The following is an 18,564-nucleotide window of genomic DNA, read 5'->3' on the forward strand; positions in this document are numbered from 1 at the left end:
TCTGAGGAATAAAACACTTCAGGTCGTGCTGTTATTGGAAAATATTCAACTTTGGCATGGTATCTGTAACTCTACTTCATCACACCACCCTGTCACTGATTATTTTCTTTTAACAGCAGGACATTAAGGACTTTATTTCTTACATTACACATTAATGCTAAAATTCTCTGAATATAGGTCAAATCTAAGCTTTATAATTACAATTATCATCATCATAATACTGTTATATGGCCGTTTTTGGACTCTGAAACATTTGAAAGAATAAAATGCTGTTTGTATTGTGTATAGATCACCCAATAAGTGGTTAAATAACATCTTATATATGTCAAGTGATTTTTAACAGGAATAAAAAGGTCCATTTTGTGGTTTCTAAAGTTGTTACTTTCCCGTTTGTATTATACAACGACGTTTAGCACTGTTTCCATGGTCACGCCCACTGTCGAGCGCCACAGCCAATCAGAAGAGCCCGTTCTGGCTCGTATGCCTCACGTGATCATTCCAACATGGCTGCCTGCTCCACTCGTTCTAAAGCTGCACAATAGCAACATGTCAATATTTCATTATATGGACTTTATTTTTTATTTTTGATGATTGGTGAAATAAGGTAAGGCTTACGAAAGAAGGGTTTTGTATAGCAGAATTAAAGCTCCACGCGGTAGGGTTTTATTTTTCCGTTATTTTTGGTTGTTAAGTCTGCATGCAGGTTTAGTGTTAAAAGGAAGCGTTCAAGTGCTTGTGGATATAGAGTGTTTACAAGTATTCGAATCTGAGTCCAGAGTGAAGTTGACATGGTTGAATTGTCTTGACAACCCCGTTAGTTTTTGTAGTAATCATACTAATAAATGTCATCGTTGTAAATCAGTAGCATTCTCTACGTTAAGGCTGGACGATATATCAAATAATGTATCATGATGGTTAAAGGCATTCAAATACATGGAACATATCACGGTGTTTACTTTGACTAACAAGCTCGAGGTAATATAAGATACAAGCCAAAACAATAAGCTACTTCTAGATTAATAATTATACATTTAACTATATATACTTGTTATTAAACATTTACAAATGCCTTTACAAACACAAGATTCTTTGTATAAGGTAAATGTCCTGAATAACATTTTTAAAATTCTATAATAATCATAATAATAATATGTATATGTATATATAGTTATTGTTATAAAAGTGTGTTTTGTTGTATTTTATGCTATCCTATGGTAATATCTTGTGACACTGTCCCCTCAGAACAGCTCTTTTTTTTCCCATGCAGATGTGTTCACGTGCAAAATCCAGATGTTAATGCCGTGAAGGCTAGACAGGTTGCCTTGCTGTGACTGAAATTCTGAAATATGTTTAAGAACAAATGATATGAGAGCCGTTTAACCCCGGTTCGATTCTATGCATTTTCCCGTCTAGGCAAACACTCAAAGATGAAGCTCCGAGTACAACTGCAGTGCAAGAACCTTCATGAATACCTGAAGGAACTGAGTCCAGACATCCTGGACAGACTGTACAACCACCCAGCTACATGTCTCGCCGTTTACAGGTTCATTTGTGATTACAAAATGATGATGTGCTTGTTTTGAGATCATTCCTATTAAACAGGAGCTGACGTGAATTGAATAATAAAACTTTACTTTGTAATTAAGTGTTGTTTTTTTGTTTTTGTTTTTTTTAAATGCTGTAACGTCTGCTAGAGTTGTTGCATATTTGACCACCGCTCGTTTAATTTCTCCTCAGGGAGCTCCCGTCTCTGGCGAAGAACTATGTGATGCGAATGCTGTTCCTAGATCACCCTCTCCCGCAGGCAGCCGTGGCATTGTGGGTTAAAATAGACAGCCAAAAGTGAGTTCATATCCGTTTTCCATTCAATCCAAGATGAAGGTCAAAATGAAAACTTTTTATTTCTAAGCTCCAGCTGTGTTGCAGGGATCATGACCAGTGTGTGTCTGTGCTGACTGGACTGAGACTGTGGCACAGCCAGCAGCTGCAGGGAGGCCTTCAGGGCATCGTGCTCAACCCTGTGTTTAAGGATAACCTGAGGATTGCACTGCTCGGAGGGTGAGCTGACTGAACTTGTACTTTTTCCAAAGTAACAAATAGTTTTTAGTTTGTAATAAAAAAAAAAATTCTAAAAATTGGGTCTAATTTTTTTTGTTCAGCATATGATGAGGTCATTTCAGACATCTACTACTAAATAATGTGATTATCTATGTCCTGCACTTTTCTTTCCTGTCCTTCAGTGGTAAGCCATGGGCAGACGAGGGCAACAGTCTCGGCCCTGATCGGCACGCGCGGGACGTAGAGAGCCTGGACCGTTATGCCATGGAGCGCTGGGAGGTTATCCTTCACTTCATGGTGGGCTCCCCGAGCGCCGCGGTCAGCCAGGACCTCGCTCAGCTCCTCATCCAGGCCGGCCTCATGAAGACGTAAACATCTGTGTAGGAATTCAAGGGTTTTGATTTAACTGCAGAAAACAGGAAAGATTATAATTAGTCTTTGCTTTGCTCTCTCTGCCAGTGAGGCCGGTGAAGCGCCATGCATCACTTCAGCTGGGTTTCAGTTTCTGCTACTCGACACCGCCTCTCAGCTGTGGTACTTCACCCTGCAGTACCTCAAAACAGTGCAGGTCTGTGCTCCACATATTTCACGTGTGTGTGTAAAGTGAGACAAAGCAAGAGGGGTCATTCTGAATTTTTTGGGGGGGAATGTTGCCTCTCACAGTCTAGAGGGATGGACCTCGTGGAGATTCTTTCCTTCCTGTTCCAGCTGAGTTTCTCCACCCTCGGCAGGGTCAGTATTCGCTCCAACTATCCAAATTCACAAATACAGAGACAGTGATTGACTACAGTTATGCGTTAAGGCTGACAACATTTGTTTGCATTACAAACTTAATCTCATAAAGGAATTGTCTTTGCAATTATTGTGATTATTTATTCCTATTGTGTTATCATAGGACTATTCTGTCGAGGGCATGAGCGAGTCTCTACTGATGTTCCTGCAGCACTTACGAGAGTTCGGCCTGGTTTTCCAGAGAAAGGTTGGTCATCGTCTGGGGGGGGGGGGAAATGGAAGCAGTACATATTATAAGGTTTATTTGAAAGGTAATAAGCCTTCAGGAGACCGTTAGAATGTTCTGGGAAAGTTCATTATTGCTTATAGGGCATTTTAAAACCCCACTATACAAGTGTGGAGTAAAAACGCCTGGTATAGTAACACAAATCAAATCGCAGCACTGTTGAATTCTCCAGACCGATCGTCGATCGTTGATTTCTGTCCGATAACATCATCTCTGACGGTACATCTGGCTGCAGGATGGGTTTATTCAAAGGTTCAAAGGTGGATAATAGTAATACATTATGGTTTCTATAGTAACCACTGAGCTGCAGCAAGTTGTGTGGAATACGCTCCAAATAATCTAAGACTAAACGTCTTAAAAACGTGTAATTTAACAGACAAAATGGCATGAGTGTTGTTATGGTTAAGTTTTCTGTGCGGATATTTTTGGAAGGAGTCTCCAGTGTCAGAGCTTTGGAACAATCTCATAAGTTTTTGGACATGGTAAAAGGTATTAGTGGTGTTCTCAGTAACATGACACCGCATTAAAAAAAAAAAAAATATATATATATATATATATATATATATATATATATATATATATATATATATATATATATAATTAACCTTCAAGAGAAAGTAAGAGCGCGACTTATAGCTGTTTTAACGTAAGTGATAGCAGGAACTAATCAGTTTTGTGGACCTTCTATAATAAGTGTAGGTATAAATGGATAAATGGGTTGTTCTTTAATAAATACAGTATTGTTGCTGTGGTTGAAGAGGAATAAAACACTTCGGAACATGCTACTATAGGGAAAATGATTAACTTCAGGGTTGTTGACAGTAACTTCACTCTTCACTTCACTCCAGCCCTTTTATACAGCTTTTCTTTCTTATTATTCCTTACTTTATGAATGCAATGGGATGTACTGGTAGATATTTTTCTGCAGAGTGACGAACACGGTGTGTTGATGTGCGTGTACGACTCTTTCGTGTTTCTCTCACTGGTGCAGAGGAAGTCGAGGAGATACTACCCCACTAGACTCGCCATAAGTCTGGCTGCAGGAGTCACTGCCAACCCTTCATCCTCCTCCTCCTCCTCTACTGCTTTGAATCCTTCCCCAGGAACAGGAGACTGTGGTTTCATTGTGGTAGAAACCAACTATCGCGTGTACGCGTATACAAGTGCGTATGAGGTGACGGTAGGGAAGAAAATTACCATCATTGATCTCAGATTTTCATTGGTTTCCTGATGGTTTGCAGGCAAACCTATATATCATGGTTCCAGATTAATATTGTAGAAATGTTTTAAAGTATAGTGAGATGATATTTTTTTCTCATATCGTGCACCCCGATGATCCTGAAAAGCGCCTGTGTTGTTTCTCACAGACTCGGAGCTGCAGATCGCTCTGGTTGCGCTCTTCAGCGAGATGCTGTATCGGTTTCCTAACGTGGTTGTGGCGCAGGTCACTAGAGAGTCTGTACAGCAGGCTATTGCTAACGGCATCACAGCACAACAGGTTCGGTATATTTCTTCTTTTTTTTTTGTCTTACACACAGCAGACTGGACTAGAAGGGGGTTTTATTGTTAACCGATTGAGTGACTGACTAAATGACTGACCTCAGAAATACACTTAAAGAGCAGTCATCTCTTTCATGAGCAAACCGACACATGAATCAGGAATGATTGACACTTCGGTGTTTTGAACTTGCCGATGTTAAGTGACCACCTGGAAGCCCCGCCCCCTTTCCCCCTATCTCATACCTTTCAGTTGGTGCTTTTGTCTCAACTCATTTCGCCCGCCCCCCCCCCCCCCCCCCCCCCCCCCATTTAAAAGATGTGACCTCATTTATTGTCAAGGCAAATGGAGAATGTTTTCATTCATGAGAAATAAAATCACATTTTATTAGGCCAGCATTCAATGTAGTTAGCATCAGTTAGCTACGTTTATTGGGATGCCGCTGAAAATTTTCAGCAGCCAATGGTCAAAACGGCGAAAATAATTTTGGATGGAAGGAAGATTAAAAAGGCCTACAATGACGTGCAGAATATAACACTTTACAAATAGTGATAATTAGAAAGTGGTTAAAAATGCTGCTTGATCTCCTGCACCAGTCAGACATGTTGAAGCAGTGTACATGTGAGTGTATCTACAGGGTGAGTCTGTATATACGGGGAAAGTCTGTATGTACAGGGCGAGTGTATATGCAGGGCGAGTGTATGTGTATATACAGGGCGGGTGTATATGCGGGGGGGTCTGTATACTGGTGAGTGTATATACTGGGCGAGTGTATATACAGGGCGGATCTTTATACAGGTGATTGTAAATACGGGGTGAGTGTATATACTGGGCGAGTGTATATACAGGGCGGGTCTGTATACAGGTGAGTGTAAATACGGGGCGAGAGTATATACCGGGCGAGAGTATATACCGGATGAGTGTATATGCAGGGCGAGTGTATATACCAGATGAGTGTATATGCAGGTGAGTGTATGTACAGGGTGAGTGTATATGCAGGGCGAGTCTGTATACAGGCGAGTGTATATACAGGGCGGATCTGTATACAGGTGAGTGTAAATACGGGGCGAGTGTATATGCAGGGCGAGTGTATATACAGGGCGAGTCTGTATACAGGTGAGTGTAAATACGGGGCGAGTGTATATGCAGGGCGAGTCTGTACACAGGTGAGTGTAAATACGGGGTGAGTGTAAATACGGGGCGGGTGTATATGCAGGGCGGATCTGTATACAGGTGAGTGTAAATACGGGGCGAGTGTATATGCAGGGCGAGTGTATATACAGGGCGAGTCTGTATACAGGTGAGTGTAAATACGGGGCGAGTGTATATGCAGGGCGAGTCTGTACACAGGTGAGTGTAAATACGGGGTGAGTGTATATGCAGGGCGGGTCTGTACACAGGTGAGTGTAAATACGGGGCGAGTGTATATACAGGGCGAGTCTGTATACAGGTGAGTGTAAATACGGGGCGAGTGTATATGCAGGGCGAGTCTGTATACAGGTGAGTGTAAATACGGGGTGAGTGTATATACAGGGTGGATCTGTATACAGGCGAGTGTAAATACGGGGCGAGTGTATATACAGGGCGGGTCTGTATACGGGTGAGTGTAAATACGGGGCGAGTGTATATACAGGGCGAGTCTGTATACAGGTGAGTGTAAATACGGGGCGAGTGTATATGCAGGGCGAGTCTGTATACAGGCGAGTGTAAATACGGGGCGAGTGTAAATACGGGGCGAGTGTATATGCAGGGCGAGTGTATATACAGGGCGAGTCTGTATACAGGTGAGTGTATATACCGGGCGAGTGTAAATACGGGACGAGTGTATATGCAGGGCGAGTGTATATGCAGGGCGAGTGTATATACAGGGCGAGTCTGTATACAGGTGAGTGTATATACCGGGCGAGTGTAAATACGGGACGAGTGTATATGCAGGGCGAGTGTATATGCAGGGCGAGTCTGTACACAGGTGAGTGTAAATACGGGGCGAGTGTATATGCAGGGCGAGTCTGTATACAGGCGAGTGTAAATACGGGGCGAGTGTATATGCAGGGCGAGTGTATATGCAGGGCGAGTGTATATACAGGTGAGTGTGAATACGGGGTGAGTGTATATACAGGGCTCGCCTGTATACAGGTGAGTGTAAATACGGGGCGAGTGTATATACAGGGCGAGTGTATATACAGGGCGGGTCTGTATACAGGTGAGTGTAAATACGGGGCGAGTGTATATGCATGGCGAGTCTGTATACAGGCGAGTGTAAATACGGGGTGAGTGTATATACAGGGTGGATCTGTATACAGGCGAGTGTAAATACGGGGCGAATGTATATGCAGGGCGAGTCTGTATACAGGTGAGTGTGAATACGGGGCGAGTGTATATGCAGGGCGAGTCTGTATACAGGCGAGTGTAAATACAGGGTGGATCTGTATACAGGCGAGTGTAAATACGGGGCGAATGTATATACCGGGCGAGAGTATATACCAGACGAGTGTATATGCAGGGCGGATCTGTATACAGGTGAGTGTGAATACGGGGCGAGTGTATATGCAGGGCGAGTCTGTATACAGGCGAGTGTAAATACGGGGCGGGTGTATATACAGGGCGGATCTGTACACAGGTGAGTGTAAATACGGGCGGGAGTATATGCAGGGCGAGTCTGTATAGAGGTGAGTGTATATACCGGGCAAGTGTAAATACGGGGCGAGTGTATATACAGGGCGGGTCTGTATACAGGTGAGTGTAAGTACGGGGTGAGTGTATATACAGGGCGGATCTGTACACAGGTGAGTGTAAATACGGGGCGGGTGTATATGCAGGGCGGGTCTGTATACAGGTGAGTGTAAATACGGGGCGAGTGTATATGCAGGGCGAGTGTATATGCAGGGCGAGTCTGTATACAGGTGAGTGTAAATACGGGGCGAGTGTATATGCAGGGCGAGTCTGTATACAGGTGAGTGTATATACAGGGCGGGTCTGTATACAGGTGAGTGTATATACAGGGCGGGTCTGTATACAGGTGAGTGTAAATACGGGGCGAGTGTATATGCAGGGCGGGTCTGTACACAGGTGAGTGTATATACAGGGCGGGTCTGTATACAGGTGAGTGTAAATACGGGGCGAGTGTATATACAGGCCGGGTCTGTATAGAGGTGAGTGTAAATACGGGGCGAGTGTATATACAGGCCGGGTCTGTATAGAGGTGAGTGTAAATACCGGGCGAGTGTATATACAGGGCGAGTCTGTATACAGGTGAGTGTGAATACGGGGCGAGTGTATATACAGGGCAGGTCTGTATACGGGTGAGTGTAAATACGGGGCGAGTGTATATGCAGGGCGGGTCTGTATACGGGTGAGTGTAAATACGGGGCGAGTGTATATACAGGGCGAGTCTGTATACAGGTGAGTGTAAATACGGGGCGAGTGTATATGCAGGGCGAGTCTGTATACAGGTGAGTGTAAATACGGAGTGAGGGTATGTACAGGTGAGTGTATACACAGGGTTGTACAGTAAACACAAGTTACTTGTCAATGTAGTTTAGATACAGAAACTAGAAAAATACATCCACATGATTCATGTCGGCCACACTGATAAGATCTGAACAAAAAAAAGAAGAAAAAAATCAGATTTGAGCAGTAAGTCAGAACTGAGCTCTGAGGATTGTAGTGTCAATATCCACAGAGTAACAAAGAATATATTCCAACAAATCCCAGCTCCTGCACGGTGTTTGAATTGGCCAGCAGACAGACAACCAGACAGACACGTAATTGTAGGGATAATAAAAGCCATTTTTTTCAAGTGCTTGTTTTTCCTCTAGTTTATTACTTTTCATAAAGTGCAACTCCTTATCAGTGCACTACAGGGCTCTACAAGTGACTTGCTGTTGTGATGCTTTAGACGATCAGCGATGTGATCTATTGTGTTCATATTTCCTTCTCCCACGGTATAAAAGACTGTGCAAATCCTTTTAGCACTACATCAGTACTGCTGCTGCTATAACACGGCATTTTACTTACATGGCAGCTATATAATAATAATAATAATAATAATAATAATAATTCACGTTCAAGTGCGAAGAGCTGCTAGACTTTCAGCAAGCTTCGTTCCATATCCGCTGTAAAACATGCACAATACCTCACTGTAAATTATACCCAAAGTGTATTGCGTAGATATTCATTCATGATTTAATGAACTTTCACGGATGCTGGTTAATGTAACTTTCCCAATTTCTGGATCCCATCCATTTTGTCTCCTTTTATCTCCTATGTTCAGATCATCCACTTCCTGAGGACCAGGGCACATCCTGTTATGCTTAAACAGGTAGCTTCAGAATCTTTTTCCATTTGCTCCACTTATATGTTTTATCTTACCTGCTCGGACACCTTTTTCTTTATTTCTTTCCTCTTCTTTTTTTTTAATCAAATGATAACATCTTTTATTTCCTTTTGCTCGTTCTTTCAGACTCCAGCACTTCCTCCGACCATCACAGACCAGATCAGACTGTGGGAGCTTGAAAGAGATCGGCTGCAGTTTACAGAAGGTAAGCTGCCTCATTTCGATCATGATAAGCGGGCTAGAGGAGGGATTTTTTTTTTTTTTTTTTTTTTTTTTTGGTCCGAAGGATTTCAAACCTGACAAATAAGTAGTGGTAAAAGTACAATTGTGAGTGTTGTATAATAGTAAGCTATGAGATGGAATATAATGTGATGCAGCTCGTTTATATTCGTCTGCAAGTATAACGCGTATTAAGTAGTGAATAGTATTTATTAAGCGAAGCTATTTCATTAGTTTACATTTTAGCAATAAATAAATAAATAAACATGGACTAGCTTTTGATAATGATATTTAAGGAATAAAATACTTAGGCATGTTCCGTTACAGGAAAGTAATGAAAAGCCGTGTGCTGTGATCCGCCTGATGTGAAACGGGGATACTGTTACCGCCCTCACGTCGGATATTTTGCACTAACCGGACACTCTGACGTGTTTTATTCTTCTTACATTTGCCAGCGCGAACTGTTTTCCATTTATTAAAGAATGACACGTCATACTTGATCGATTTATAGCTAGGTTTAACACTGTGGAACGTCCACAAAACGAGTTAGTTCTTGTTGCATTCGTTAAAGGAGCTATAAACAGTCACTCCGTCACCATCCACGCTTTTTTTCTCGATTGACCTTAATAAGACAAAAAACATGCAGCTTTTAATGTTACAAAGCTCCGACACTGGAGACTCCTTCCGTAGATATTACACAAACGTCACCTTATCAGTGATTATAGATTATAGGCGCTGGGTTACTGATCAGAAGGTCGGGGGTTCAAACCCCAGCACTGCCGCGCTGCCACTATTGGGCCCTTGAGCAAGGCCCTTAACCGTCTCTGCTCCAGGGGGCGCTGTATCATACCTGACCCTGTGCTCTGACCCCAACCTCCTGACATGCTGGGGTATGCGAAGAAAAGACTTTCACTGTGCTGTAATGTATACGTGATTTAATAAAGGTTCCTTATCATTATACCCTTTCCTTCGTTTAATAAAATGTTTGAGTCTCAGATTACGCGGTGCTTCCGCCATACACGTGCACTTCTGACCAATCAGATTTGAGAATTCGACAGCGTAGTGGATGTTAAAAATCCTCCTCCTGATCCATATTAAATATTGTAAATATTTTTAGTTTTCAAATGTTAAAAAAAAATCATTTTTATCGCGGTACTTGTGGGTTTTTTTTTCTTTCTGTATTGTGAAAATATCACCATATACAGATATATATCAACATATATTTGTGCCCCGTCACCCACCATGCGCTTTTTATGTGCTTTCCCTGCTCTAACACACCTGACTCAACTCGTGTACGGATTGAAGAGTATCCGGTGAGTCATATGTGGAGGAAAAACGCAACTAAATGATGTGGGTTTGACAAGCTCTCATCTAGATATCAGTGCAAATCAGACTGCTGTTTGTTTTGACCTGCCTTTATTTTGAACAGCACAGTTAATCAGTGCGTTTTGGTCCGAGGTGTAATAATACGGTGACATGATCGGTGCCGCTGAACCGAATGGATGACTCATTATTAGTTATATTTATCGAAGCGACGTGTGATCAAACAAACGACGGCCGCTGTCTTAAAATGTCACCTCTGGACGTTTCCGCTTTGGTCCCGAATGCTTTATTGACCCCTTAGTTATACGGGGTCGATGTCATTATGATTGGATGACTTGCCGCAGTCTTCCTTTATATGAAGTGGCGAGCGCTATATCGCATACGAGGAAGCAATTTGGGGACGAATCTTCTACAAGCGTGACAAATCACGTCCACAAGAACTCCTGAGGAGAATGAAGTCTCTATTACACTCTTTCCCCCACCCGTGACCTTTGAATGTCAATGGCACTCAGGCGGAGTTAAGCAGTAATAGGCATTCTCACAATATAATTCCCTTAAATAGGAATGCTGGCACTGAATACTGCTGAAAGCTACACCATTCTCCTCACCCTCCTCCGTTCCTCCGTTCACACACTCTTTTGTTTCCGCTCTTTGTTCCAGGCGTATTGTACAACCAGTTCCTGTCACAGGCTGATTTTGAGGTGCTGCGCGATAGAGCTCAGGTTGGTAACTAAATTTATCCATCTTTTCTCTATGTGTAATCATAACCATCACCCTCATGACCCACTGTAGCACTATGCAGTATAATGAACCATCCATAAGTTATATAATCTGTAATAATAATAATAATAATCCATGAGGGGCCTTGCTGTTATTGGAAAATAATCAAGGTCAGTTTATTATTATTATTATGATGAGTCATGGTTTTTCCTCGCCACCGTCACCTCTGGCTTGCTCATTTAAATTTGATATACTGAATTGATATGTTTCTGTAAAGCTGCTTTGTGACAACGTCCATTGTTAAAAGCGCTATACAAATAAAAATCGAATTGACCGTGAAGGCGATTATTTAACAATATCTGCTCTTCCCAAAGTGTCTTAACTCTTCTCACACGAGAGAAATCTGCCAACACGAACAATTTCCTAGTCTTTGAAGAAGGACACATCGTACTTTTGTATCCGTTTGCATTTCCATTTAATGTCGTACAGTCCTCAGTTTAGTATACTTCCCTCGGTCCCTTACCAGCCTCTCTCTCTTTTCCCCTCTAATTCTTCGTTTAAAAAAAATAATAAATCTAATAAGACAAAATGGCAGCTTGTCACATGAAGGTGAAAACCGTAAAGCATCGATCATGAAGATTTGTCCGCGGGGAGAGAAAAAAAAAAGAAGAAAAGTTACAGCTTTACAATTTACTGTTAGAAAGCGCTGACACTGGAGACTCTTTCTGAAAATGTTACCTAAATGTCTCCTTACAGAAAACTTCCTGTCACGGTGACACGTATTTAAAAAGGAATGAATAAATAAATAAATAAATTTATGTGGAACGTCCTTGTGGAAATTGTTATTACAGAAATGGTAACCTATCAGAACGAGCTCATTAATACGTGTAAGACTTGGAGCCAGATCTGTTGTCAAAGTTGAGAATGGCTCAATCCAAATTATGTGTGTGTGTGTGTGTGTGTGTGATTTGTGGGTTAATGTACGTTCGCAGACTTTGTAAAGCACTTTGGTCAACGGACTTTGTTTTATGTGCTCTATGAATAAAATTGACTTACTAAAGCTACTGTTATAGAAAATTAATCGACACCTTCTGACCAGTCGGATTTGAGAATTCAACAGAACGGTGGTTTACAGTTTATTTATTTGTTCGGTACTTACAGGTGAGATGAAATATGATCCAATCGCAGAGCTGAGCAGTTGAGGTGTACGAATTTTTACGCTTTTTCTCGCTAAGCAGCGCAGTGTGTTTTGAGCTAATTGAGTACAGTGTACTGAGCATGCCCTGTGTGTTTATGTTTGTGTGTGTGTTTATTTATTCACACACATTAAACTGCGTATCTTTCCACAGGGTTTGGGAGTGCTGGTGTGGCAGAACCCACAGCACAGGGTCATGGTGGTGACCCCACATGGACACAGCGAGGTTAAGAGGTTCTGGAAGAGACAGAAGAGTCACACGTAGGACGGAGTCCACAGACTCCACAGGGGTCAGACGCTGCCATCGTGGCAAGGGAGGCCTTAACTGAACTGAAATATTATACATATGCATTTAACACGTTTCCTTTTTCCTTAAGGAAACCGATGGTTTGTATGGTTTGTATAGTCGGAGTGAAAGGATAAGATAATGGGAAATATTTGTACTAGAATAAAAAGTGTCAGATCATTTATTCATTCTCTTGTCATTACTGCTTCGCTTGTGGTTTTTTATGTGAGAAGCCAGTTTGTACAGATACCAGAAAACTCAACAGGCAAATACGTCTATTAGAAACGATGATTTCATGGCCAGTGGTTGTTCAGGTGTTAAGGCTCTGGGTTTCTGATCAGAAGGTCGTGGGTTCAAACCCGAACACCATCAAGCTGCCACTTTTAGGCACTTGAGGCTCTCATTGCCCTTAACCCTATCACCTCTAGGGGTGCTGTATCATGGCTGACCCTGTGCTCAGACCCTAACTTCCAAACAGGCTGGGATATGTAAAGAAAATAATTTAGCTTTACTGTAACGTATATGTGACAAATAAAGGCTTTATTCTTCTTCCATGATTCGTCAATGGTTCTTTGGATAATTAAGGGTTTTACACGTAACCATCTCTTATTGGGAAACACTGGTGTACAAAATGAATTCCCAGTAAATATTCAAGGAGTACAATGTTTTCCATTTTGAGATATATAGGGATAAATGTTTTGTCGGTTTTTCCCTCAGTGGAAATGAATAAAAGTGGGGTACCTCAGATGTTAAGGGAGATTTCGCCTGGGAAGGTAGACATTACATTCCCAGGGATGGTTGGTCATGATATTGAATGAGACCGCTAAAAATACTAAATATACTATCTATCAGTAACTATGTGTTACTATTATGAAACCATTATGGTTGAGCTTTATAGGGGTCTCCATCCATCCATCCATCCTCTATAGCGCTTATCCTTTTCAGGGTCACGGGGAACCTGGAGCCTATCCCAGGGAGCATCGGGCCCAAGGTGGGGTACACCCTGGACAGGGTGCCAATTATACGGGTCTCGTTGTAGGTAATAAGTCTATGACACATACACACAGAACATACCTGTTTAGACAGATAGGCAACATCACTTGTGATTGCTGTTTTTTTTTTTTTTTTTAACGTTTCAAGTCATGCTCTTTCAAGTAGTAAGCATTTGAATCTACAGGATGTCCGAAAAAGTCAGGAACCAATGGGAATATGTTGCGCAAAGTCATGACACCGTGGCTTGTTAAAATGGCAGGAAAAGCCACGGGCTGCAAAGAGCTTACGAAGCAGGTACGCGAGGGTTACAATAACATTTCCAAGGCATTGAATATACCCTAGAACACTGTAAAGACAATAATCAACAAGTGGAGAAAATATGGCACGATAGTGACACTACTAAGAACAGGGCATCGCTCTAAACTTGATATGAAGATCAGGAGAAAACTGTTCAGGGAGACTGCCAAGACGACTACAGCAACATGAAAAGAATTGCAGAAATTTCTGGCAAGTACTGGTTGCTCCCTACATGTGACAGTAATCTTCAAAATTCTTCATGTCTTTGGACTATGGGGTAGGGTGGCAAGAAGCCTTTTTAACTGAAAGAAATCCAATCTCCCAAAACCATGTGGAATAATGTGTAATGAGACCCAAGTTGAACTTTTTGCCATAAAACATAAAAAGATATGCTTGGCACACAAATAAAACACCATGCCCATGGGGAAGCATGGTGGTGGCAGCATCATACTTTGGGGCTGTTTTTCTTTACCTGGAACTGGGGCTTTAATCAGGATGGAGGGAATAACGAACAGCTCGAAATACCAGTCAATTTTAGCACAAAACCTTCTGCTAAAACACTTAAGATGAAGCACAGGGGTGGGTAGTAACGTGCTAGATTTAATTCGTTACATTTACTTGAGTAACTTTACTTTTAAGAGTAGGTTTAACTGGCCGTACTTATACACCTACTCAGGTTCATTTTTAATCACAGAAATGTACTTTTACTCCGTTACATTCGGTGGCGTTCATCGGTTACGGTTAAATGTTAATGAATATATGTAGTTTTAATAATTAGTTTATATCACGTATTATGAGGTCGCTGTAGTGGTCTGAATGCGGACGCGACAACCACTCGTTTAACAAGTGGTTCAGTCAGAAGAAGCGAGCGTGTCGAGGGAAGCAGGACACACACAAACACTCTCTCTCTCTCTCTCTCTCTCTCTACACACACTTTTCTCTTCTATTCTGTTCCATAGTCTGTTCTTTTGTTCTCTGTTGTTTTGTTTAAATGCAGATGCTGACAAGTTTGCGTTCTTAACATGTTAAGACAGTCAACTGTTGGGGTGTGTGTGTGTGTGTGTGTGTGTGTGTGTGTATGAGATTTTATTTTGAAAATGACAGGTTTTGTGTTATTGTACCCATCACAGGACTGGGATATGCTGCTTCATCTTGAACAGACAGACTTTCAAGCAGAGGTGTGACTTACTTACAGTTCTCCATGTAGTCTGAGATTCAGGGTTTAGTATTCAGGATAGTGATTTGCTACTTGAGTAGTCTTCTCATTGGATACCTTATTACTCTTACTCAAGTAATTATTAACATGATTACTTTCACTGTTACTTGAGTAATTATTTTTATAAGTAGTTTTACTTGTACTCGAGCTACATTTTTTGGAATTTCATATTTCAGCATGACAACGACCCAAAGCAAACCTCAACAAATCAACAAAGGAACGGCTTCACCAAAACAAGTTCAAGGTTTTGGAATGGCCCAGACAGAGTCCAGACCTAATTTCAATCAAATATCTGTGAGGTGACCTGAAGAGGGCTGTGTACAGGAGATGGCCAGCCAATCTGACAGTTAGAATGCTTTTGCAAGGACGAATGGCAAAATATTGCTAAGTCAAGACGTGCCAAACTGATTGAATGCTGTGATAGAATCTAAAGGTGCTTCAAATAAGTATTAGTTTAAGGGTGTGCACACTTGTGCAACCAGGTTATTGTACTTTTAATATATATATATATATATATATATATATATATATATATATATATATATATATATATATATATATATATATATATATATATTATTCTTTCCCCCTAAAACGATTGTTATTGTTTTTCACTTTAATTAATATGTTAAAATTTCACAATAAAGGTAGAAAAGGTTCTGACATAATTTATCTTGGTTTCTTTCTTCTTCTTTTTTTTACATCACAAAAACTATCCATTTTAACAGGGGTGTGTACTGTAAGGCATATGTTGTAAACAATATGTACATAAATAATTCACTCTCATTGGTTTCTGACTTTTTGGACACCATGTGCAGACTAAAAGGAAATCAGCCCCAGCTTCTCCTCCATACCATTCTGTATAGTTTAAGTTATGACTGTTGATACTGCTGTTGTTCTTGGTGACACAAAAATAAATAATGACCTGGATGCTGAAAATGGACCCTTATTTGTTTTAGTTAAAAGAGATAGTGGGCTGGGGAATGGTGGCTTAGTGGTTAGCATGCTTGCCTCACAGCTCCATGCTTGGGGGTTTGAATCCTGCTTCTGCCCTGTGTGTACAAAGTTAGCATGTTCTCCTTGTACTTTTGGGGTTTCCTCCCCATGTCCAAAGACATGTGTATCATTTCCAAATTGTCCATAGTGTGTGGGTGTGTGTGCATGTGCATTGTACCCTGCGATGGGTCGGCTCCCCTGGGATATGGTTCCCCACGAGCCTGTGTAGGATAAGCAGTACAGAAAATGGCGGGATGGAGATGGAGGGCTTAGCCCTGCTAGCCCATTTATACAAACATTGCTAGTTAACATTTTGTGTGCTAGTGCCTGGAAGGTTATCACTTCACCCCAGGACAGTAGTGAACCTATTTTGGGTTCTTGAGCAAAGTTGTTAATTGCTTACCAAGCAAACACGGAACATTTCCCTAACGTTAACATTTGGTTCCCAAAGGAATGATTTCCTAACATTCTGGGAACAAAGTTGGCACTGTTGCTGAAACATTCTGGGAATTTTTTTCTAGATGAATGGTCTGGTCTGCACTTATATAGCAATTTTTTTTAACCTTAGCAGACAAAGCGCTTTCTTTCATACACTCACACACACCAATAGCTGCAGGGCTGCCATGCAAGGGTTGGGTTGCCATGGGTTGCCAGGGCTGCTATGCAAGACACTTGGGGTTCAGTCTCTTGCCCAAGGAAGAATGTGAGCCAGGAATCAAACCTCCAAGCCTATGATTAGTGGACAACCCGTTCTACCACCTTTAAATATGACAACTGACAAAAAACATTTGGTATAATTTTTGCTACTTCAAACTAACGTTCCAGGAACATTCCTGTAACCTTTCCTTCATGGTCTCATAACAGGAGGTTTGTCTAATAGATTTTTTTTTTTTATACTACAAACTAACATTCTAGGAATGTTACCATAATGTTCTCTTACAGGAAGTTCTCAAAGTTTACCAAAATATTTAGTTTTTTGTTAATTTGTTGTTTTTGTTTTATATAAACATTATAAAAGTTATTTATCAAATTATTTCATTTTAATTTTAAATGATATATTCATTATAAAATTAATTTTCTGGGTACAGACAGACCATTTAGATAAAACATTTAAAGGAATGTTTTTTGGGTTTTTTTTTTTTGTTGTTGTTGTTGGTTTTTGCTGATGGTGGTTTAATAGTAATTTGGAATATATGTTATTATATTAGTGTACATTAAATTAATATTTCATTGAGATTTAATTTCTTTATTGTGATCATTAGTATGGCACAGTTAGCAGTGTTCTAGATAGAGCCATATAATAAGAAAGTTACTAGCATAGAAATTTAGTAATTATTTATTAAGTTATTAATTCAGAGAATGCTCCGATAATGTTAAGGGAACGTTCTCTGAATAATCCCGGATTGCAAGGTTCCTAAGAGGTTCAGCCCTGCTGAAGAAAAAAAACCCAATAGAAACCATTACAGAAATTCTAATGGTTTCCACAACAAAAACCATTACAAACCATCAGCTAACCTTTAAAACCATTACCATTGAAATTATTGGTCCTTAATGGTATCCATTAGACATACCATGCCACCAATAGGAGGCAACAAATTACCAGTAGAGACCCACAGGGACCATTAAAATTTCCGTTAAAACCAATACAATTCCCATTATAACCATTTAAGTCAAAACAAATTCTATGAGGTAGATAATTTAAAGGTTACCAGAACATTAGAGGAACATTCTCCAAATCAGTGCAAACTAGATAGCCCCATATAGCTCATAAAAAAAAACTTTGTAGCATAGAAAGTTAGTAACCATTTAATAAGTTATTAATTCAGACAATGTCCCGTTAACATTAGGGGAACATTCTCTGAATCAGCCCAGGTTAGTGCGAGGTTCCTGAGACGCAAAAATAATTTAAAGATTACTAGAAACATTCTTGCAAGGTTACTGCAAGGTTCCTAAATGGTTCATATAATTTAAAGATTACCAGAAATCCATCCCTCCATCCATCTTCTACCACACTTATCTTTCACGGTCACGAGGAACCTATCCCAGGGAGCATCGGAGCAGTGGGGTACACCCTGGACAGAGTGCCAATCCATCGCAAGACACAATCACATACACATTCACACACCCATTCATACACTATGGACACTTTGGACATGCCAATCAACCTACCATGCATGTCTTTGGACCAGGGGTGGAAACCGGAGTACCCGGAGGAAACCCTTGCAACACAGGAAGAACATGCAAACTCCGCACATGCAGGGCAGCAGCAGGAATCGACCCCCCAACCCTGGAGGTGTGAGGCGACTGTGCTAACCACGCTCGATTACCAGAAATGTTACCAGAAATATTAGAGGGATGTCTCCAAACCATGGTGGGTCACAACAAGATTATTTAAATGTTATGGGGACG

The 18,564-nt window shown here is 41.0% G+C and overlaps 1 protein-coding gene across 2 annotated transcripts; it reads left to right on the plus strand.

Moving 5' to 3' along the window:
* The first annotated feature begins 446 nt into the window (after nucleotides 1–446).
* Nucleotides 447–13,205, plus strand: gtf2h4 (general transcription factor IIH, polypeptide 4). 2 transcript variants are annotated; one of them, XM_017481685.3, is made up of 15 exons: nucleotides 474–604; nucleotides 1,268–1,316; nucleotides 1,414–1,543; nucleotides 1,738–1,842; nucleotides 1,927–2,058; nucleotides 2,241–2,426; nucleotides 2,518–2,626; nucleotides 2,722–2,790; nucleotides 2,954–3,037; nucleotides 4,068–4,239; nucleotides 4,444–4,574; nucleotides 8,848–8,895; nucleotides 9,037–9,115; nucleotides 11,113–11,174; nucleotides 12,522–13,205. In XM_017481685.3, exons 3-15 carry the CDS (start codon nucleotides 1,428–1,430, stop codon nucleotides 12,630–12,632), a joined length of 1,404 nt encoding a protein of 467 aa, XP_017337174.1. In that variant the 5' UTR covers nucleotides 474–604; nucleotides 1,268–1,316; nucleotides 1,414–1,427; the 3' UTR covers nucleotides 12,633–13,205. The 2 variants fall into 2 exon arrangements, with proteins under 2 accessions (XP_017337173.1, XP_017337174.1); XM_017481684.3 differs by lacking the exon at nucleotides 1,268–1,316 and having other exon boundaries at nucleotides 447–604.
* Nucleotides 13,206–18,564: the final 5,359 nt, after the last annotated feature.

The sequence above is a fragment of the Ictalurus punctatus genome, chromosome 12, assembly GCF_001660625.3.
Source record: "Ictalurus punctatus breed USDA103 chromosome 12, Coco_2.0, whole genome shotgun sequence".
In the NCBI taxonomy this organism is placed as follows: Eukaryota; Metazoa; Chordata; class Actinopteri; order Siluriformes; family Ictaluridae; genus Ictalurus; species Ictalurus punctatus.